The following is a 22887-nucleotide window of genomic DNA, read 5'->3' as shown; positions in this document are numbered from 1 at the left end:
AACTACAGAAACGGGGAGGAGTCCTGAGAACAGTGCAGCAAATTTCAAATGACTGAAAGCAGGAGTTATACATATTAGTTGATGCTCCTCTCCTATGCAAATGTTGCAGAAACCAGTGAGCCAAATTAATTCAGAGATGCAGGGATAGATCTATCCTGATTCTGCCAAAACAGCTCCTCAGTTTTGATTGGCAGAGCAGAATTCCCTACTCCACATGCAGTCATTCAGCACTAATAAACTCGCTGTAGACCAGCCTTCTGGCTTGTCATCTCCACTCAGCTTCCTCTGGAGACACTAAGCATTTGCAGAATATTTTTAAATATGTTTCACTATTAAATGCATTCAGTCTGGGCAAGCAGGAATTGATATTTAATGGTTAATGACATTTTAAACCACAGTATGCAGTTCCTTACATTGTTACATGCTTTTGCCTTGTGTCTTTATTCAGAGCAGATGCAAGCTCCACTGGGTTAAACAGTGTGATTACAAGGCCAGATCCACAAAGCATATTGGTCTCCCATTGAAACCACTGAGAAGTTAGGGGCTTGTGCAGCAATTCAGATGTAAATATCTGAGCAGATGTTCGCCTGAAAAAGCATAGAAAATGAACAAAAGAAAACTCAAATAAGGAAAAAGTTTTCTGAGAAATGCCAAGGAGTTATTACTTTAGTTTTTCACAGATTTTGCTATATCTCTCCTGAATTTCTCATGTTCTCCATTTGGATAGACTTGAATATTTCCGTGATTACTTGAAAGGTGAACAGCCTTACAGGTAACGTCAGGGTTACTACCAGAATGCTGGCTCCACAACCCAAGTGATGTAAAGTACCAGAATGTATAAACACTTTACAGAATCACAGAATCACCAAGGTTGGAAAAGACCTACAAGACCATCCACCGATCACCAATAGCTCTCACTAAACCACATCCGTCAACACAATGTACAAATGTTCCTTGAACACCTCCAGGATCAGTGACTCCAACACTTCCCTGGGCAGCCCATTCCAGCCCCTGACCATTCTTTCAGAGAACTAGTATTTCTCTGGGGTGTGGGTGTAAGTACAATGTCCTTATCCATGTCATCAATAAAGATACCGAAGAGGACAGGCCCCAGCACTGAACCCTGGGGAACACCACTCCTGGCTAGTCACCTGCTGGATTTAATTCCATTCATGACCAGCCAGTTCCTTACCCAGCCAAGGGTGTACATGTCCAAGCTATGGCCTGTCAGCTTCTGCATGAGAATACTGTGGGATACAGTGTCAAAGGCTTTGCTGAAGTCTAGGTAGACCACATCAACAGCCTTTCCCTCATCCACCAGATGGGTCAGTAGATCATAGAAGGAGATCAGGTTGGTCAAGCAGGACCTGCCCTCCATGAACTCATGCTGGCTGGGCCTGATCGCCCAGTTGTCCCTCACATGCTGCATGATCTCCCTGAAGACAATCTGCTCCATAACCTTAAAACAATCTGCTCCACAACCTGCCCTGGCACCAAGGCCATGCTAACAGGCCTGTAGTTCCCCTGATCATCCTTACAACCTTTCTTGTAAATGGGAGTCACACTGGCAAGCCTGCAGTCTTCTGGGACCCCACCAGTCAACAAGGAGCACTGATAGATGATGGAAAGCAGCTCGGATATCACCTCTGCCAGTTCCCTCAGCAATCTCTACAATTTTTCTGAAGTACATAAATATGCTATTTGTCCTCATGAAAGCTTAATCAAGAGTGCAGCTTATCGAGATGAAGGATGGAGAGCTTACAGTGATTTTTGCTTTTGACAGGTTGCTTTGCTACCAAATAATGCTGCAGATCTTAGCAAGCAAATCACTGGTGAAAAAGTGCTTGCATCTAATGCATATATCCCCGGCCCCCCAGGACAGCCTGGCCAACAAGGTCCTCCAGGTAAGACACAGACCAGAGGTATGAATTAATGCCATGAGAAAAAATAATAAGCTTCCATCTTCCAGTATGATAGGATTTAATGTTCTGTGACTACTGTGATTAAATCTTCATTTGTGGTAAACTGAAAAACATGCTGGTCATTATTCAATCATCCTCTGTCAACTGTCTAACAACAGTCCCTTGTATTTCCTATTTTCCATGTATTTCTTGATGGGCAAAGCTGGTTTTGTTCTGCATGTGTCAATTTTCTCCCTCTCCCTACTACACTGCACCTGCTTCACTTGTCATTCCCCATTTCTTAACTCTGTCCTAAGCACCCTGCATTACATTTCAGAAATACTCATTATTTAGATTGTTAATAGAGCAGATTTTCTTTCAGTTTATTGGAGTTTGTGCCAAATGTTTTGTTTTTCCTTGTCTGGTTTTGCAAGGATTCATTTCTTGATTTTATATTGTGCTTGGGATTCAAAGAAAACTGAAAAGTATAACTACACTCTTACCTTCACTTTTATAAGGTATAGAGTGAAACAATGAGAAAAGCAGAGTTGCTAGTACTCTAACTTAAGCCAGATATCCTGCAACCTGCAGTGATATTTAAAGTTTTGCTAACTGTTGAATGTAAATCTGATTTTGGGCTAGCAGTAAATGCAGGGAATTTTAGTACTGTTCTGAATTTGTGGAATACTTTTACCAAGGACTAGCTGATATTCCTTACCAGGTTTGATTCTTTACATGCAGAACTGCCCTCCATTTATCGCCACTTCTGCAGTCTTGCTATTTCTTATTTTATTTTATTTTATTTGAGTTTTTATCTCATTTTCTTGGAGGATGAGTATCTTCAGTCTTCACTATAACATAAATGCCAGGACAATGTGGTTAGAGATTCTACGTCTGCCTCTGAAATGTATGGCACACTGTCTTGCAATCTCTCTATCGTAGGCTGGCTCTGCATGTCTTCCATCTGGTTCCCATCACTGCGCTGTCCAAGGTACTGTAGAATTCTCTCCTCATCCCCGCTGACCTTCTCTCCTGCTCTGCCATTACCAACAGCATGGCCAAGACTCGAGCAGCAGTCTGAGTGGTTCATCACTAAATTTATTTCTTGTGATAACCATAGTTGTGAATATTCTGTCCTTATGAACTCTTTTTTTTTCTTACTGCCTTTCATTTCTTGGGTCTTTCACATGACTTCAGTATGCAGGAAAGTTCTTTCTCTTCTAATTGCAAAGCAATTCTGCCAATGATACTTTAATTAACTTTTATTCATTACAGATGTTTTTTTAGGTTTCCACAGTGTTCTCTTGATCTAAACCTCTACTTTGTTGTCTGCGTGCCTCCTAAAAACTAACATTTTCTGCTGAGCCAGCAGAAGCTGAAAAGGTTATAAAGTAAAATCCAAGAACGGAGCTTTTCTTGCCCTACTTTCTTGACTGCTGTAGTGTGAAAAAGAGACCTGCAAATCACTGCTGAAAAGGGTTTGCTTCTGTGCCAGTCATGTAGATGGCTTTGACCCAACATTTCCATGACTTTTTCTGAGGCTTTCTTTTTAAGAGATGATTCTGAGATGTGACTTGTTCTTTTCCCCTTTTCTTTGTTGTGCGAAAATGACTTTTCTGCTTTTGTTTTCATCCCTGGTCTGTGTCACCCAACACTTGGAAGTGGTAACCTTGTTTTGTTTTCTGGTTGAGTTTTGATGTTGTTGTTTGATTGGGGGCTTGTTTGTTGGTTGGTTGGTTGTTTTTGTTGTTGCTCTTTGGGTTTCGTTCGTTGTGGGCTTTTTTTCGAACACACAGGATTTCATTGCTTTGTTAAGACTGTTTGTAGTTACTGTGGCAAGGAGTGATGTTACCTAAATTTGCTTCTATGTTGGTTACATTGTGGATTTGGGTGTGTTAAGGTAACTAGTCAATTGGGTGGTTCAAAAAATAGCCCATCCCCACTGCTGGTGCTGATGAAGTGTGCTGAAGGCTTTCCCTGGCAGATAACCTTTGCTGTCAATTGCAGGGGCACCAGGACCGAAAGGAAGTCAAGGAGTTCCTGGGTCACCTGGACCTCCTGGACAGCCAGGCCCCCGGGGATCAATGGGACCTATGGGCCCATCTCCAGATATATCTCACATTAAGCAGGGCAGACGTGGCCCCGTGGTCAGTATTCTCACCTCCTCTCATGCACTGTATGATTGACCTTAGCCCTGCAACCAATTGTGTCCTTGTGAACACTTTCTTTTCTGTTGCAGGGCCCACCTGGAGCACCAGGGAGAGATGGCAGCAAGGTGAGGAGAGGTACAATGTACCTTGTAAAGTGCAGATGTACCTTGTAAAGTGCAGGCTTGCTAGATACCTTTTATGCACTTGCAGACTTTTACCTTCTCATTTCACTTCCTAAGCTGAAAATACTCTATTGTCCTATTCCTTTGTATCTTTCTTGCACAATTCTGTCCTTCCCATTCCTGAAGTCTTAAAAATAATAGCCCTGTCAGGCTATCGGGCAGCTGCTTTTTCTTTCTCTGCAACAATTTTGGCTTTTCTAAGCAGAAGCAATATTTGTGCAATAGTCCATTTCATTACACTGTTCTTTTGTGATTTTCTCCTGTGAATTCATTTGTTTGTTTGTTACGACCTAGGATCTGTTTCCATCAGTAGCAACCATCTCTGCTCCTGCTAGAGTTGGTGGCAATTTCCTGTCTTCTTTCTTGTATATTCCTGGTTCTTCTTGGTATATTTGTTCCCACTTCACTTGCTTTTATTTTTCTGAGCAAGCAAAGTTGATGTAAGCTGATGATTTTTCATCTGTAGCCAGTAAGGGAGTCTGCACAGGTAAACTTTGATTTTTCTGGTTTCCTTTTGTCACAGCAACTTAACTGAGCTGGTATTGATTACAGGGGGAGCGAGGTGCACCAGGACCAAAAGGGATACCTGTAAGTATCACTCACAGCAAGTGCTTCGACAGCAGAGTGATGCTGGCTATCAGCAGACCAGACAAAAGGAAGATAAACTTCTCCTCTGCCAAAATTACAGTGAATTACACTTTTGAGGAAATGGATTTTTAGGAAAGTGCAGCAGAGCATCCTCAGTATTGAACAATGCAGTCTACTGTGTTAATTCTGCTAAAAAGAAGCAATGATATTCTGTAATTAGATAGAAACAGGTAGATACTCTCTACATTGTAATTACCAACTAACATAGTAAGCACTAGACAACAGTGGGGTTAACACTGAAAACTATCTTCCAAACATCAGCATTCCCCAAATAATTTCTAAAAGAAATATTACCAATTGTTAATTAGTTATTCTATCAGTTTAATAAGAATACAAGGAACCAGTACTTCTATCCTCTTTTTGCACATGGTGTTGAGATGCACTTTAAAGGCAGATACAGCAAAGGAATTGTTTTGTAACACAGAGCTGAGAATTCTGCCAGAACCTGTCAATAGATATGAAGCAGTATTTCAGTGAATTACTTCTACAAGGGTAATTATATCAACCTGTTTGAAAACTTAAATATGATATGACCCTGCCTTGTAACTGCAGGGCCCACCAGGTTCATTCGACTTCCTATTGCTGATGATGGCAGACATCAGAAATGACATCGCAGAGCTGCAGGAGAGAGTGTTTGGACGGAGGACTCATTCATCAACAGAGGAGTTTCCATTACCTCAGGAATTTACAAACTATCATGACACAGTAGATTTTGGATCTGGAGAAGACTACAAACCACGGGCAGCACCAAGAGACTCCAGGATACAGAAGGCAGCCCATCCTTAGCTATGCCTACTGAAAAATAGAGCCCTCTAGAGTTCTTTGTTATAAAAATGCACTGACAATGTAAAATATATATAGATTATTTTCCATCTTTATCTTTGCTTTTCCCTAACCATGCTGCCTGTACTGTAGCTTTCCCAGTTCACGATGGCCTCCTTGCAGTAATTCTATACCTTCAAGCCTGCACTGTGCATTGTATGCAGTTTATCAGGAAAACCTTCTTAATGTATAGGGCTAGCATGAATCAAGCAAGAGCTAGCTAATGGGGCAGACAACAGCATCTTATCTGCCTACCTGTGGTTCTGCGTCCAAATGACCCAGTGCCTAAATTTTGCGAGGGGTAGAGAGGTGGGAGAGGTAGCTGAACATCATCCCCAAAAGACATCAGTAATGAAAGCCGAGGTTCACATTTACTTTATACACGTAAATGAATTATTCCACTGGACACAAGTCTTCTGCTAGTGTCCCCAAGCTCAGGAGAGCATGAAAAGTGGATCTCCATTTCACAGCAGAGGCCAGTTCAGTGTGAGGAGTCTCCTTCTGTTATGCTTCACCATGACAGGAAAAGAAATTATGATGAAGCAGTGATGCTCATTGATTAAGAAATTATGTGGCTTGCTGTTAGCAGAGAAGTGTACAAAGACAGTCAAGAAGACGTCTTGTCCTAAACTAACAATACTTTTTCCTTACTGTTTCTTTCACTGTTCAGTGTGAAACCAAGTTCTCTTTCTCAGCAGGTTCATACTGGGTACATTTTCACACAGATGAGCAAGAGAACAGGGATAGAGCAGGAAAAGCAAGCATATGTCAATCAGGTTGGCTTATTGGCAAGCAAATATCTCAACCTTGCAGAAAGTCAAGATTCTGACCTGCAGGTGATTGTCTTCCTTGGTGAAATGCTGACTCAGTTTCACTTGATCCAAGTAAAACTGAGACCAGAGAGAGGCCTCGTTTGCAAAGAGCTTACATCTGTTGTATTCCTCTACTGCATGAGAGCAACCTAGATGGCATTCACAGAACTGGAACACAAGAGTTGCAGTGTATATGGCTGGGTATATGAGGAGAATGGGTAGGTGCAGGAGTGCACATGACAAAACACTTCACGTGGTACAAGGATAGCTAAGGTGAGGTACTGCACATGGGATCCTGTATTTGTGAGGAGGGATGAAAGGCAGTGCCCTTTTTTTTTTTACACTGGAAAATGGGATGCACAAGTTAGATCATACCTCATGGATGATGTATGTTAACTTTTTTATGGGGATTTTCTCAGCTGCTGAGGACTTTGCCATGCTTAGAAGATAAAGGAGTATATTAAGCACCAAATTTCAATGTTGTTATCTGTGTAGCTGCTACAAGATGTTTAGTGCTGGGTCCTGTCCACATCACAAATGCAAAGAAAAAATTATTTTGCCATGTTTTCCATGGCTTGCAAGTTCCAGTAGAATAATTACTGGTAAAAAAAAAAAAATAAGGAGGTCCTTTTCAGATAGTCTGTAGATTTCTGGAACCCCTTCCATACTCTCTAGGCCAAAAGATAGTTGGTGTAATCCCTACACCACCAGAACAGGTCACGCTGTATAAACAGCTGGCTGTCAAGACCTGCCATATCTTTTGTATATTATCTGAAGAGGATTTTCTTCATTCCTGTAATTGTTTCACAGCTTTTCACTATCAGTATGCCACAAGCATGGGCATTAGGCTTAAGAATGTTAATGTTCTTTATTCCTCTTCACACTACATGCATATCAGTATTTACAAAGCAATGACTAAGCCGCTGGTATAGCTAAGGAAAAATGAGTGCTCTCACTCTCTGGTCTTTGGGCTTTTTCTCTGTAAGGACCTCACCCAGCAGCTACACATCCAAGTAATCTTATGAAGGAGGTAATGGGGATATCAGTGAGACCTGAGGAAGGAACTTATGGCCAAAGGAAGGGTGTTCTTACATACATCAGACTGAAAGAAACATCAAAGGCAGCATTAACTGAGGCATGTATGTATTATTGTCTAAATTTCAAAGAGGCAACTAGGTATAAATTATGAATATGCAATAAGTACAATTGTTAAATGTCCAATTATGTATTTGTAACTGTTGCAAATTATGTAACCCTTGCATATGTTCACCACCCATGACCTGCTGGACCAGGTTGATTTCCACTACAGAATCAGAAGCTGCAATTGCTTGAACCACCAGATATTGAACAATGAATTAAATGAGTCACTTCCTCCATACTGACTAAATTCTATTGCCCACTGCACTCAAGAAGGTACCTTCCCCCCGCCCAAAAAAAAACACCACACACACACACAAAAAAAAAGGCACTTAAAATTGAGTTCTGCTTTTCTGAATATAGATGAATACCAGTTCCTACAGTCTGACAACTGAATTCAAGGGAATGCAGTACTTGCCCTGCTTTGTGTAAGTATTTAGGGAAGGGAAACTCTGATACTGCACCAGAAAAGTAGGTAAAATATGTGCCTTGTTGTAAGTGCAGGAAGCTGAAGCTGTCCCACAGACTTGAGAATATAAAATAGGGCACATTTTCACATGCCCTTCTGAATGCCTTTCTCAATATCTTCTCTTTCATAGTCTGCATCATGGTTTTTTTTTTCACAGTCCAGAGCTGTTTCTTTCCAGCATACATGCTTCCTCCATAAAAATGGTGAAGGAAAGAGCAACTTGGGTTTGTCCTTGTGCCTCTACCTCCTTTTCACGGACTCCTTGCCCCAAAGTGCTGTTGGCTGAGCAGCAGCAGGGAGAAGATGCTGCGGTAATGACATGTTCGCTCCACAGGGCAGAGTGAACCTCTAGCAGGGAGAGTTCCTCTGAGCAAAGCTGGGAAGGTTCAGCCTTGTGTCTGACACCTCTGTGTAATTAATTGTATGGTAGCTTTCATAATACACTGCATCAGAATCATTTCACTTCAGTTTCTAGAGAAACACATGCTGCAGCTCACAAAAATGAAGATTTCTTAAGCATGCACCATTTTTTATAAACACAGATCAGAGGAGTCACCTCCAGTTTTAAGCAGATACCAGAGAGAGAGTAGAAAGTCATTGGCTTATAAATTATTCATTTCTCTATAGCTCCAAAAGTAATAACCTAAGAAGGATGCAGTAACATCTATACTCATGTCCGGTTTCATTACTAGGCTCATGCACATGACAACTTTGTCTCATATAAATACTATGTATAATTTTATTAGAAAGAAATATTATTTTGATGTTAAGACATCAAGTTATAAGCAGAAGGATAATAAAGAGTTTGTTATTTTATTGATATTGGAAATATATTTAATGGAAACATTTTAAAGAGTGTGTAGTGATGGGGAAATACTGATTGTTAAAAGGCTTAACACAAGCAAAAAGCTTCCAGGGACGTATGGGATTAGTCTTCCTTGCAAAACTAGAATACTGACACATAACAATTCTTACATGTTCAGGTTAAAGCAGGAAAAGGAGAGGAAAATGGATTGAGAACAGAATTATTACCATCCCTGGAGTTATTTCTGGTACCACAGTTTGAATAACATACTTCCTAGAAGTGTTTCAGAGTTAATATGTTAAGCCCCAGAGAAGCAACAAAAGATGGGGGTGCAAGAACTTGTTAATTTCACTTAAAATTTGTATGTTTGTTCCTATTACACATTCCAGTAAGTATACTGTTCGCTTTATTTATATATAAAATACTAAAATGTGTATAAAATGATGGTGATTTTAAGATGTATTCGTAATAACAAAGATATTTTTTCTTACACTGTTGGTAGCTGCTTCTGTTCCATGTACTTTTGCTTGCACTTAAAGCGCTGGTTAGAAGAAACAAGGAGGACGCCTGACACTGCCTTTTAGCATTCTGCTTGGAACTAGATGATATGCACAGCCACAAGCACAGCTATGGGGATATGGCGTTCTGTGTTTGTGACAATAAGGCACATACCCACCTTGATACTGCAATGGCCTCATGAGCACTGGCCTTGGTCTTACCCACACTGCTGGCACACACAGCTTACAGCCACAGAATCATTAAGGTCTTCTAATCCAACCAACGCCCACCATGCCCACTAACTACATCTCTCAGTGCCATATCTCCACCTCTTGGGGATTGTGACTCTATCACCCAACCAGGCAGCCCAGGTCACAGCATCACCACTCTTTTGAAGCCTATACCCACCATGAGCCTCCTATCACGCCATTTGTGGACATCCCCTCTTGTTCTATCGCTGGTACCTGGGACAAGAGGCCACCACGACCTCCTGAAGAGAGCAATAAGGTCTCCCCTGAGCCTCCTCTTCTCCACACTGAACAATCCCAATTCTCATAGCCACTGCCCATAAGAACTGCGCTCTCACAGCTTCACTGCCGTTCTCTGGCCATGCTCCCGCACCTCAGTGTCTTCCTGGCAATGAGGGGATCCAGCACAGACAGAAAGGGCGGTGGGGAAGCACCTGGAAGGCGTTGAGGCGCCGGCAGGCAAAATGGCGGCAGACAAAATGGCGGCCGGCGCCAAGATCCGCGCCTCCCGGCATGCAGCGCGGCACATCCCACGCTAAGACTACACTTCCGGCATACAACGCGCCTGCGCATATGTGACGTCACTACAGTGCGACGGGCCTACTTCCGGTTGTGGCGGCGGGGCGGCGGGATGCGGCTGTCGGTGTGGGCCGCGATCTCTCACGGCCGCGTGTACCGGCGGCTGGGCCACGGCCCGCGCTCGCGGCTCGACCTGCTGCGCAACCTGGTGACGGCGCTGGTGCGGCACGAGCGTATCGAGGCACCGTGGGCCCGAGCCGACGAGATGAGAGGTTACGCGGAACGGGTGAGTGGCGGGGACGGGCCGGGATGGGGCGGGAGCGGCGGCCTTGGGCCGCTGACGGGGCTGCCCCGCTTCCCCCCGCAGCTCATTGACTACGCCAAGCGCGGGGACACGGACGAGCGCGCCATGCGCATGGCGGACTTCTGGCTGACGGTAGGTAACCCCCGGCCCCGCACCGCCCCCGGCCCGTGGAACCCCGGGCTGAGCGTTCCCACCGACCCGCAGGAGAAGGACCTGATCCATAAGCTGTTCAAAGTGCTGGCGCCCCGATACCAGCCGCACCCCGGTAGTTACACCCGCATGCTGCACATCCCCAACCGAGACAACTTGGACCGTGCCAAGATGGCTGTGATCGAGCTGAAGGGGAACCCCTTCCCACCGCTCATACAACCGCGTCGGGACAGTGAGAAGACGCTGCTCAACCAGCTGCTGAAGGGCTGCCGGGAGGATGCCCAGCGGGCTGCTGGCCCCTGAGAGCATCGTGCAGGGATCCTGCTCTGCCCCTGGTGTGTCCCGTGTGGGTGAGCTGCCTGTGCACTAGGCAGAGAGCTCACACCTGCTGCTCTTCTGGAGCACAGGGGTGGAAGGTGTCCCAGGGGGGCCTAGGGTTTATTCCTCTCCTTAAATGATCATAACGGGTACAGGCTCAAGATTTACCTTCCTCTTCTTGTGATTTAGTAGCAACTTTGCAAAAGGAGGAAGTCGAGCTATACGCCCTAGTGGTTGATATTCTCTGTGTAAATAAACTACTTTGAAAAATGAATTTGTTTCTGTTTGGATTATGTTATTGTGTGCAGGAGTTAATCATTTATTCCAAACAATTTCTTATTCTGTAGCCCTGTACTCTAGCATAATGACTCCACATAACTTCATATTCTTTAGAAGCCACTTGCAGACTTTCAGCTCTGGAAATTCAAAGAATCAAGTTAGCTTCACTGTTCCAGCAGTGCTGACTGCAAACAAACACAGTAGCACTGAAATTGATAAAACCAGCAGTACTGTAGCAACGTGTATTACTAGGAGGCAACAGTATTACTTTTACAGGCAATAGTAACAACTTGGAGATGTGAAACTTGGAATTGCTGGCTTTGCACTTGATTTGTATGGTCCTAGCTGTAGCTTTTGGGCTGGGGAAAAGAAACAGACACATTGTGTTCTTTTCTCCCTGTCAGGGTCTACAAGCTAAGACTACCCAGTAATCTTAAGTAGTGAAGTGTTAGCTGTATGGAAGAAAAAATCCAATCATAGGAAAGTTCATGACAATTCAGTCATGCTTTCTTCAGAACTCTCCCACAGACTCACTTCTGCTTTAATGAAATCCACTGAGAAATATAGGAAGGATGAGATAGTGCGTAAGGAAAGGAGAAGTGAATGTTGCAGAGACCTTAATCTGGTGGAAGGTGATGTTAGGTTAGGTCATCACCTTCAGGGTGTCCAGTTGTAAGGTCATTAGAAATAAGAAATTGCATGCCTTGCACAGATGACTTAATGTAATCTATATGTATATAGATATATGTATGACCTAGTGTGATCTATAGCTATTTTCTCCATAACAGAAGAAATGAATGAACTGTTGCTGCATAGGTTCCCCATATTAAAATTTAATATTGAGGCTTTAATTCACGAATAATAGACTACTACATACTTAAATTGGTCTTTTGTCCTAGCAAACTGAACTGTAGCACAACACCTGCAGTCTAATGCCCCAGAATGCTGACTCTATCCCTCTGCACATTCCCACTGTGCTTTAGGAGCAGAAGTACTGCCCAGTTTTTTCACTGTAGTTTCAATGTGATAAGGCAACTGCACACTCCAAAGGCAAAGAAGAGTGCTGTTTCTTATGATTCATATCAGAAATGTGAACCATGTTTGATAAGTGTGACTCTGTTGCCCACCAGTTCATCTCAGTTAGCTCGGCAGATTAATTTTTGTGTGGTATTTGATGAGAGGTAGAAGTTTAAGCACAACATTTTTTTTTTCCCTTATCTGCCCATTTGCCACTTTCTTGGAGGAGGAAAGGCAAACTATTCAAAACATTTTGGTAAAAAAAATGAAGGGTATGAATGATGAAAAATAAATATGTCAGGGGAGGAAGACTGTGGCCCTTTGGCACTAGCTGAAAAGATTGTTATGTCTATGTTATTGGTTGCCAAAACATCCATTTTATTCAAAGAATAAGTCAGAAGAGAAGCTAGACATACAAATGTGCCAGTGGTAACTTAGAGATACAATTGGGTAAAAAAGTATTTAATGAGGGCAAGCAAGTGAAGGTTTCTTCTAGTGGTGCTTAGATTTAATAATCTCAAAAGAAAAAGGGTAGAAAAGCTAGAAGGTACTAAGGTAAGTAGGGGGAAAGTCCTGATACAGATTCTTAATGTACAAATTGAGTGTGCATACCCATTTTTTGCCATGGGTGTTTAAAAGAGCTGAAAACACATTCCTAACCTCACAAGCTCAGTGTGTAGTTCCTCTAAACACAACTCTCCTACTGAACGTCCCTGAATGTTTCCTGAAGTTATGTTGACTTCTATCAAGAGAGGCAGCCATGGATCTAAGTTGTCTTCAACTCGGATGGGTCAAGCTTTCAGCTGCCTGTAGAGGAAAATAAAGGGAAATTTAAGTCTCTTCTTTTTACTTTCTTGCATTCTTGCTGTCACTAAGATCTTCTCTATCAGTCTTACAACCTTATAATAGATTCAAATATACACATCTATATGATTGTCCACATAATTCTTCTGTTCTTCCTCTGCCCTTCCCTCTGGAAGATGAAGGCCTACCTGACTGCAGTTGTGAGGCACTGGTACCAGTCATTAATATCCTGCTGGTCAGTGGACATCAACAACAGTGTCTTGTATGGGAAGGAAAGCTGAAAAACAAACAGGAGAGACTCAGCCCCGCATGTTGATTTCTGCCTTTTTTTTTTTTTCCAGATAGTTAGAAACATTTTGCATTGGCACACGGACGGGCTGGAAAGTACTCAGCAAGTGCCAGACTTCTAGATAGAGATGTCAGCTTGCTTTCATTTAACAGTGTTAGGAAGTCAGCAGTGCCAGTCTGAATACGCTGGTCTTTCAGTTTTCTGTTATTTCAAGCTGCCTCTAGAGGTCCTTCCACTACCACCAACTACAGACACACTGTTTAACAAATAATTCGTTTTTATAGCTTACGCTCAAGCAATGAGTCAACAAAGCCTCCCAGGTGCTGCAGTCTAGAAAAACCTGAATTTAAAACATTCACCTAAGGCATTACTCCCAGACAGAGCTCGTGTAGTCCTCAAAGAGTTGTAAGCACAATAAATACCCATTGTGATAGTACCATCCTACTTCTACATTCTCTGTTTTTCAGGATTCTCTCTCAAGTAATTCCACAGTCACAGCTTGACATGCTTGACATGAGGCTGTGGGGCTATCCCACAAGCATGTGCTCAGCTGATGGCATGTCAGAGTGTGATCAGACTCTCCTCAGCTGACCTATGTGGAACAAGCAGCAGCCTGTATTCCAGGGTTCAGCAGGGCCCACACTGAAGGGAAAATGACAGCCTGCATCACCCCAAAAGAGAAGAGCTGCCCTAACTCAGACTAGTTCTTTGCATTTACCATAGTCACCACTTAACAACTCAGCCATGCTGCTGCTGAGACAGTTAAAGACTTGCTTTGCAATTTCACCCACTGATATTTCTGCCAGGCAGAAGCAAGAAGACTTACACTGAGGAGTCCTCCATCGCCCTGAGTGTGGCCAAACACTTTATTCACTACACACTCATGAAGAGGGTAGACAGCTGTGCAGTCCAGTTTATCGGAGTTTAGCAGATGCAGCGGGTGGCAGGGCTTTGTTGAGATAAAGATATCAGAAAAAAGGAAGAACATCCTGCGCTTCAGTTCGTCACCCTTTGAAGGCACAACCGAAAGCCAGCCTTCCCGGATATACCAGCGCCCTAAGCATGCAAGAAAAATAAAGACAGTTGTCAATCACTGGCACAAGAAAGGATCTTAATTTACAAAAAAGAATACAGGCATTACCCTTGTGAACTGCCGGGCTCTGTACCAATCCCAGCCACTAGAAGGCACCAACACCCACACATGGCTTTTCACTAACAAACCTTCAGATTCCACAAGCTGTCTTAAACGGGGTTACTCAATTTGATTGCCATTAACAGCAAAGCAGAAGTTAGCCTAAAGTTATAAAATTTATTCTATTACCCCTGTTTGGTTTTTTTTTCTGCTTGTGTGTGCTGATAAAAACTATTTCACAGGTCATCTAACTGCATACAAACCTCTACTAGTTAACAAATTACAGAATAGAGATTGCTGCTGTAATGAAAATCAGCAAAGGGAAACAAAAATAACACACTGAGAAGAGGGCTTCAATAGGCAGCTTTATTAGATTACAGAGAGGGTCCAGCGTATTCTTACCCACAAAATGAACAGCAAAGTTAAAATTAGAGAAATCAGCTGGAAAAAAAATAATAATAATAATAATCAAAAAGCCTAGATGTGGGCAATGATGTTTTAAAAAAACACATTAAAAAATGGAATGATTAAGGCCATGTCTCTAACCAGCATGATTGTAGACAATAGCCATTAACTCTTAGTGAAGACACTTGCCTGTAAGAATATTATTTATAACAATCCAAAGCCTTATTATGATACCACCACCTGTCCTGGTCTGGGAAACAGTTGCCAGAGAACTTCAGCCACTGTTTTTTGTGCCACAGATTCTGGCTGCACTTGTAAGTGTATTTTTAGAGAACAGCACTATTTTAAGTACGGATTGTGTGTCTTAGTATACAACACTTATAAAACACAGAGACAAGAGAGCTGCTGCTTAGCTTAATCTACAGAAATGGTGTATCCTACCAGAACAGGAAACTGAAGAACAGAATGGAATGGGGCAGGGATCAGTCTGAGTTTAAAAAACAAATGGAAAGAAGGTGTTGGTGTGGATCTGGGCATCGTTTCCCTCATGCCATGCTGTGATCAGACTCATACAGATTGAGCTGGAGCTCCAAAATAATTCAGTTTCTTTCTCTCATTCTCATCAAGGACTTCTATTCCAGACCTCCTTGGGCTCCTGTGAACTAAGTTTCTGAATGCATGTCATCAGCTCCTTTTATCTGAATGCCAGACACTTAATATGCTGCTTATCTTTACTTAAAAATTAAAAAGGTGCCTAAATAACTTACTAATTACATTACTTCACTACCTATGAAATTCAGGTCAGAAGAGGAAGTCTGACTGACATGGGTAGGGTCAGAGATGAAGGCAAAACTACCTCCAGTTATCTCAGCTTGGCAGAAGGAAAACAGAGCTGACTATAAGACCTACCTGGAGCCACCACCTGGATCTTCTGTCCTTTGAGGAGTTTCTGAACCCTGTGTAGCTCCAGTAAGTTCTCTCTCTTACGAACGATGTCCTGGACCCACTGAGACACCTCAGAAACAGATTTAGCAGCCTCTGAAATTACATCAGCATATTTTCAGGTTATCACAATTGAGTGTGTATACTATCAAGCTGTGAAAACATAAGGTGAAATTAAGGAAGCGAATGTTTTAAACCAAGTATCGATAACAAATTTATTCCTTAATTTCAATTGATATTGGCTTCAGGAAGATAATGTCGTATTATCCTAGAAAACTGAGGTCTGTGACCAACACAACTGGCATTTTTCCAATCTAACCCCTATGCCAGTTTCCCAGTAGGTCACTCTACATTGCAATTCCCTATTCTTTGTCAGGAATATGTATCAATCAAGATGGTGATTGTGTTAGAAATCCAAACAGATGAAGATTTTTCTTCTTGTGGAAATAGACCAAAAACTAGAAAATGTTAGCAAGAAAACTAACACTAATAAGAATGCTAGTATTTATAGGGGAAATGGAAGCAGTGGTGTTTAGAGATGGTATCATACTTGCAAGTTTCTGGTACTCAGCATTGCCTGTGCTGGTGTTCTCCAGTATGTCTCTGAGGAAATGCTTGTACCTAAGATAGGAGAAGTTTTATTGCACAATACCAGGAACAGAAACATCACCTTTATTGTAAAAACCATTAACAGTACACCATCAGCACACAGAGTACACACCTCTAAATCTAACCATGTGGCTTTGGGTCATAATTCATTGCTCACATTCACTTTATCTTCAGATGTATCAGTTATATTACCCTGTATTTTTTATACATTTGCAAGCCTTTGGAATTTCCTGGAGTGCTGTTAAGAACAACTTCACAGATTGTTTCTTGAGACACCGAGACAACTTCAAGATTCATAAAAATGCCTTCAATTACAGACATTTCTCCTTAAACAACTGGGGTTTTTTTGTTTCTTCTTTATGTCTGAATAGAAGCATTCATGCCACGTGTCTACACAGGAAAATAAAGTCATTCCTGTCCAGTCTTAACAAAAAGAATCAGATCTCTTCAACTAGTTTCTCCCAGTAAAATCAAACGATTTTCAGTCTGAACTGACAGAATAAATTCTAAGCAGATTCATTAAATGGTAGAAGTCATCTCACTTGCAGTACATGTAAGTGAAAAGTGAATAGAAAAGAGATGATTAATGAAAAAGTTAGACCTTCTGTTAAAAAAGCCTAATTTTTCTAACAAATATACTGTCTTCAAAATTCAAAGGAATGACCCAAAAGATTACAGTAAAAAAGACTGCTTACATTTACCTAGTTGATTAAAAATGGTATCTGTAAGACAGTGGTATGCTCAACCCTTTATTTTCAAATAAACAAGGCTCTAATCTCTTAAATGCACTGTAGTAGCACTGTACGGCTAAAGAGCAGCTACTTGTCCTACAGCAGCTGCAAACGGGCTCCTAGAGTATTACCCAGGTTCTGTATTACCTTCATACCCTTCTCCAAACCAGGCAGCCACTGAGTGCATACAGCACTCTACTCATGCAGTCAGCCTGCCTTCTCAAAGGACACCTCAAGGAGAGGGCAGCAATGGGATCTGTCTGGTCTCATACAACTGTGGCAGGCACCAAATACAAGAAAAGCACATGGTCCTGATAATCACACACAGGAGAAAAGCTCCCCTGACTTCATCTCACCTCTCTCCAAAAGTGACCATTTACAAGAAGGGAGTTGTGCTCCAGACCAGCAACCTGCACAAATGCAGAGCACAACAGTCCCTAGCTGGGAGCAGCACCTCTGCAGTGCTTCACACAGCTTGCTTTTGTTGAGAGCCTAACTTAAGCCACCTACTGAGATGACTCCAATTCTATCTTGGAGCTAAATAAAGGGTTTAGGATCCAGGGCTAAACAAAGGAATCAGTCACCATCCAGATACACTGATTCTGCTTTACAAGCACATCCTGAGGACCATTTCACTACATGCTCCAATTTGGAGACACATGGTATTACTATTAGCAAGACACTATACATGAATTTTGGCTTTCTCATACTAACACCATGAGGACTCAGAACAGCTCACTTACTGGTGCACCCTCTGCAGAGGCAAAGGAAGCAAATCCTCGAGCTTCATCCCTTGAAACTGAGGTCGAGTTTCTTGGAGCTTTTTAAAACGTCGGAATGATTTATTTTTCCTCAATTGTTCCTGCATGCAGCAGAGAAGGTACATTGTTTTGAGAGTATAAAAGAAATACACATGCTAGTTTGCACCAGCAATTAGAAAATGGAACTTCAGTACTAAATACAAGCATCAGCAGCTTATTTTGTGGCCACGGACAAGCCATTTCCTTTCTTCTGACCACTATCTCCCAGCGAGTAGTTTAAATTATATCCCCCCTTCATACATGCACAGCAGTACTAATCTAGTGCCCTGGTTCCAGCTGAGACAGAGTTAACCTTTTCTTAGTAGCGTCTGGTATGATGCTGTATTTTGGCTATGGGAGAAAAACAATGTTGATAACACAGTGAAGCTTTAGTTGTTGCTGAGCAGTGCTGCACAGAGCCAAGGTTATTTCAATTTCTTGTACTGTCTACTGTCCTCACAGCAAAGGGGCTGAGGAGGGAGCTGGAAAGGGATAGATTCAGGACAGCTGACCTAAGCAGGCCACAGGAATATTCCATACCATAAGGCATCAAAACTATAAAACTGACAGGTGTTTGCTATGCTCTTGACACTGCTCATGGACCAGCTGGGCACGTGTTTGGTTCTTTCCCAGTAGGAGTGGAAGAGTGAACAAAGGACAGAACAGCGTGGTGCTGAACTGCTGTGGGGTTAAACCACAAGTTAGTATCACCACCTGTGGCTTTTTGCCATTCATTCCAAGACAAAGCAATGCAGACCCACATTCCCATCACCTCAAGGCACCTCTCCAAAGTCAAAATATGATTATATGTGAGCAAGCAAAAAAGAACAGATATCCCAGTACATTTCTGTCAGAAGGGAATTCTGTCAGAAGGACAGGAAACAGCCCAGTAAAAGGAAAAAAACCAACCACTCAAGAATCAGAAGCAAAAGCAAAAGAATGCTTCAAAGAATGGAGGAGAGGGAAAAGACAATGGGAAGAGTAAAGGAGATACGTACCATCAAGGTTTTATTTGCCTGTTCGAAATTCTCAGCATAGTAACCATAAAGCTCCAATTTCTGACAGAAATTCTCCAATCCTAGTCCTAAATTGCCTCTCTCCAGGTGAAATGACAGAACTCTGTGCACAGGGAGGAAAGATAATTAGGCAAGGGTACATTACTGATACCGTTTCCTGAGCTCCTTCTGGTTCATTCCTATGCTTACTTTCATTTGCCAGCCTCCATCTCACATTCACTTTCTATCCAGAACTTATGCTTCATGGTCATAGAACAAGCTGCAGAAAACAACCCTTAAAAATAGTACAGAGTAGTTTTTCTGGGTTTAAGCTACTATCCAGAAAACAATCGTCAAACGGAAGGGACCCTAAAGACCACCTAGATCCATCCCCCTGTTGTGGGCAAGGTTTCCACCCAAACAACGAGGCATCCAGATATGTGGACACAGATCAGCATGGGTACATCTGCAACTGTCATACTTCTAGTGGTGGTAGAAATGAATGCCTATTTTACAAGATATTAGCTTTATTTCCTCAAGTCCTACTTTCTCATTGACACACTGTTCTCTTCATACCATTACAGAATCACAGAACTGTAGGGGTTGGAATGGATCTCTGGAAATAATCTAGTGCAACCCTTTGCTAAAGCAGGTTCCCTGGAGTTCATTGCACAGGAAAGCATCCAGATGGGTCTTGAGTATCTCCAGAGAAGGAGACTCCCCCACCTCACTAGGCAGCCCGTTCTAGTGCTCCATCACCCTCACAGTAAAGATGCTTTTTTCCATTAGTTTGTTCACTTACTGGCTGGCAGAATATATGGATTCCAGGCTTCCAAATATGGTTTCCATTACAGCAGGTTTCAGTGTCCCTTTGGCCTTTAAAATTGTCACAAAGAACTAAATAGGAAAGAGTTAAAAATCACAGGTAATTCAAAGATCATTCTTAGCACTGAACACAGGCAAGAATTTGCAGCCTGCACAGTCGAGCTCAGAAGGACAGCAGGTATCATGAGCACCTATCTAAAATATCTATCGTCACATTAAGTATTTTCGGTAACCTTGACCATAGCTAGAAGCACGTGACTGAGTCTATTTCAGTATTCCAAGATGCATCTGTTTTTAACTGCCTACTTCTTCATCTATCTGTGTGTTTTCTATGTCCCTATCAAGCAGCTTAAGCCAAGTCCCCTGTATGGTCAAAACTTATGGCTAGGTATGAACCAAAGTCAAAGGGCCAAAACCACAAGCCATCAGATGCATAACAAGATGTAAAAGACAGGAAGACAGAAAAAAAACACCAGCTTTCAGGTTCAGCAACATAAAGAGCTGTGATTTGTCGCATATTGCATAGATGCATTGAATTCATGTCCTGCGACCTCATGACAACAGAAATAAACACGTGCTTCCTGGGGACAGCCATGTATCAGAAGGGCCTAAATACACACCGTTACCACCAGATACAGCTGCTCAAGGTATCTGTGCTCCGTTTCCAGCAGCTCCTTGGCTGTGCGGCAGCGCTTTCTCTCCCAGCGAGCCCTCTGCTCTTCCACTGTGTTTGCTCCAGGCATCCGTAGAAGGGGTGAGTAGCTCATGGTAGCTGATAAACTGAAAGGTAACCACTCCTGAGAGCCAGGAGAGATGGGCACACAACAAACGCACAACGTGAGCCAAAGGGCACAAACTCTATGGTTTCTGTGGAAGACAGGAAGTCAGTTAACAGCAACATTCAACAACAGCTTCCTCAGTTTTCTTCTGCATTCTGACTTGTGGGGACACGAACCTTGCATCAACCAGAGGAAAAATGACAGTAAGACCCAACAGTGAAAGCAAGAGAAGTAACACATTACAATGCAGCCCTAAGCAAAACTCATGCACACAGTTCCACCTGCTTTACTAGCCCACATGCTGCTGCTTCCTGTGCTTTAGGCCATCCTTCATGCAGACATCTCACTAACAGCACAGACATCGGCAGGTTGAAGAGGTACAGCATATAAAAACAGAAAACAGTCCTAAGATTTGTGCTACAAGTGAGATTGTTCCCCCCCCCCCCCCCCATGGAGAATCCCCTAAAAGTGAGTGTTTTGCACAGCTATTTTTTAACAGTAGTTTGTCATTTCAGAGGTGAGAGCCCAAGCAACCATCATGAACCACCCTGTGCACTTATTAGCAGGCTTTGCTGCTGCTCTTCTTCAAGAGCATCACAGCTTTCTTACACAGAAAAACATTCTCACCACCCTCTCCCAGAGAATGAAACAGACGCCAGCACAGCGTTCATTACGTCTAGCTTTCTTTTTATGAAGAGGAAGAGCGGCTTGTTGCATGCTTGCCATGATGCTAAGGCTGTGGTTTCAGGGTAAGCTTGCCGCTCTATCTTGGGCTGCCCCCACAGAAGTTCTGCCTCACAAACATTTAAGCTATGCTAGCATAGAAATTTATGTTGTCTCAGAGAAGAGCGTTTGTCAAATACAGCCTTCCAGACATTTCAGATATCAAAAGTCACGCAAAGAGTATGGCCTCCTTAGCTTAGCAGAAGTCCAGATGGCTGAGGGACGTGCGCATTGTTTCGTAGCACCAGGCATTTCTTCTGGGTTTTTTCCTCACACTTATTCATGAAACAGCCACAAGACTTACTAAGGTCAAGTCTTTCTCACTACGAGATGCGGCTGGGAGCTGGAGAGGCAGCTCTGCAGTAACGCTAACCAATGGTTTAGCATCAGCACACAAATTACATTCTGAGAGGCGACCATCCAGAGAGTATCTTTACCCAGGGCAGGTTGCACAATTTGTTTAAAACAAAACCAAATGAGGTAACGAATGACCACCAGGCTATACCATCTCAATTTAAATCTAATGAAATCTCACTATTTCAAGCCTACATGTAATGAGTTGCCTGGAACCTCTGGGCAGAATAGAAAACACAAAAGCACACCAGCTCATTTCTTCCTTCTCAGACTCAGTATAAAATCTATTGGTCAAAGCTTGTATAACTAACGACTTCAAGATGGTCTGCCAATATTCCAAGTGACACCTCTGACCTGGGGGTACTGGTGGATACAGCTGGGTGTGAGCCAGCAGTGTGCCCTGTGGCTCAACCAGCCAGCCGGATCCTGGGCTGCATCCAAAGCATTTGGAGGGAGGGGATCCTGCCCCTCTGCTCTGCGCTGTGACACCTCACCTGGAGCACTGTGCCCACAGCTGGAGTGCTCAGCACAGGTTGCCCATGGAGGCGGTGGATGCCCCATCTGTAGAAGTACCCCAGGTCAGGGCGAAGGGACTGTGAGCATCTGATGGAGCTGTGGGTACCCCTGTTCACTACAGGGGAGCTCAGCCAGGTGATTTTCAAGGGTCTCCCCAAACCGTCCTATGAAATTTTCAGGGTTTTCTTTGTTGCTGTTTTTTTTTTCTTTAAACTTGTGAAAGAGTTTGGGGTATCCTGGAAAAACAACCAGCAATCAGGACTAATTGTGAGGCCAGCATGCTGGAGCACATGGCAGACTCACTACATTGCTTACCATGGGCTGCTCACACAGCGAGCAGGAGTTGATGCACACACACTGAACGTGCTGCTCCGTAGCAGCCCTGCTCCAGCTCCCTCCTTCCTGAGGAGGCCCCAGCGTACCCGCAAGGCTTCCCCTCATCATCTCCTTCCTTCTGCCCGCCGCCCCGCACCGTGACCCGGTTTGCTGCTGCCCCGACCCCCGGGCTGTCCTGGAGCCATGTTGGCGCTCCCGGGGCGGCCAGGCACCGCACCGCACAGTACAGCACAGTACAGCAAAGTAGAGAAGAGTAAAGAACAGTACAGTACAGTACAGCCACCCCTCGGCTCTCCCCTCGTCCAATGGCACCGCCGCCCGTTACCTGCTCCAGCTCCGCGGTCGCCGCTCCGCGTTCAAACCGAGCTCCGCCCGTCGGGGCGGTCCC

The 22887-nt window shown here is 43.2% G+C and overlaps 3 protein-coding genes across 7 annotated transcripts in view; 2 read left to right on the top strand and 1 right to left on the bottom strand.

Annotated features, from left to right (window-relative positions):
• CCBE1 (collagen and calcium binding EGF domains 1) overlaps positions 1–9418 on the top strand; it is an 84200-nt gene extending 74782 nt beyond the window's left edge. The window contains exons 7-11 of the mRNA XM_015848333.2: positions 1784–1904; positions 3909–4048; positions 4141–4176; positions 4786–4821; positions 5434–9418. Coding sequence (XP_015703819.1) covers positions 1784–1904; positions 3909–4048; positions 4141–4176; positions 4786–4821; positions 5434–5667 — 567 coding nt within the window. The 3' untranslated portion in view covers positions 5668–9418. The remainder of the gene's footprint in view (positions 1–1783; positions 1905–3908; positions 4049–4140; positions 4177–4785; positions 4822–5433) is intronic.
• An 830-nt stretch (positions 9419–10248) lies between these two features.
• MRPL17 (mitochondrial ribosomal protein L17) lies at positions 10249–11237 on the top strand. Of its 2 annotated transcripts, XM_015848340.2 has the most exons (3): positions 10253–10477; positions 10559–10627; positions 10700–11237. In XM_015848340.2, the coding sequence occupies exons 1-3, from the start codon at positions 10304–10306 to the stop codon at positions 10946–10948; spliced, it is 492 nt and encodes a 163-aa protein (XP_015703826.1). In that variant the 5' UTR covers positions 10253–10303; the 3' UTR covers positions 10949–11237. The 2 variants fall into 2 exon arrangements, with proteins under 2 accessions (XP_015703827.1, XP_015703826.1); XM_015848341.2 differs by lacking the exon at positions 10559–10627 and having other exon boundaries at positions 10249–10477.
• A 1379-nt stretch (positions 11238–12616) lies between these two features.
• ARHGEF39 (Rho guanine nucleotide exchange factor 39) lies at positions 12617–22883 on the bottom strand. Of its 4 annotated transcripts, none has more exons than XM_015848336.2 (10): positions 22825–22883; positions 20412–20588; positions 19769–19863; positions 18970–19090; positions 17915–18033; positions 16382–16452; positions 15799–15927; positions 14179–14408; positions 13252–13340; positions 12617–13066 (listed from the first exon to the last, which is right to left on the bottom strand). In XM_015848336.2, exons 2-10 carry the CDS (start codon positions 20556–20558, stop codon positions 13051–13053), a joined length of 1017 nt encoding a protein of 338 aa, XP_015703822.1. In that variant the 5' UTR covers positions 20559–20588; positions 22825–22883; the 3' UTR covers positions 12617–13050. The 4 variants fall into 4 exon arrangements, with proteins under 4 accessions (XP_015703822.1, XP_015703823.1, XP_015703825.1 ...); XM_015848337.1 differs by having other exon boundaries at positions 20412–20658; positions 22825–22877; XM_015848339.2 differs by having other exon boundaries at positions 20412–20571; positions 22825–22876.
• Positions 22884–22887: the final 4 nt, after the last annotated feature.

The sequence above is a fragment of the Coturnix japonica genome, chromosome Z, assembly GCF_001577835.2.
Source record: "Coturnix japonica isolate 7356 chromosome Z, Coturnix japonica 2.1, whole genome shotgun sequence".
NCBI lineage: Eukaryota > Metazoa > Chordata > Aves > Galliformes > Phasianidae > Coturnix > Coturnix japonica.
The sequence above is the reverse complement of the archived record's forward strand: the minus strand, read 5'-3'. Positions and strand labels throughout refer to the sequence as shown.

Coding starts and splice junctions, on each gene's coding strand:
- MRPL17 (XM_015848340.2), top strand. CDS start 10,304: ATGCGGCTGTCGGTGTGGGCCGCGATCTCTCACGGCCGCGTGTACCGG. Junction 10,478..10,558: donor TGAGAGGTTACGCGGAACGG/GTGAGTGGCGGG, acceptor TTCCCCCCGCAG/CTCATTGACTACGCCAAGCG. Junction 10,628..10,699: donor TGGCGGACTTCTGGCTGACG/GTAGGTAACCCC, acceptor ACCGACCCGCAG/GAGAAGGACCTGATCCATAA.
- ARHGEF39 (XM_015848336.2), bottom strand. CDS start 20,558: ATGAGCTACTCACCCCTTCTACGGATGCCTGGAGCAAACACAGTGGAA. Junction 19,864..20,411: donor AGCTGTATCTGGTGGTAACG/GTGTGTATTTAG, acceptor TTTCCTATTTAG/TTCTTTGTGACAATTTTAAA. Junction 14,409..15,798: donor GATCCAGGTGGTGGCTCCAG/GTAGGTCTTATA, acceptor TTGCATGCTTAG/GGCGCTGGTATATCCGGGAA.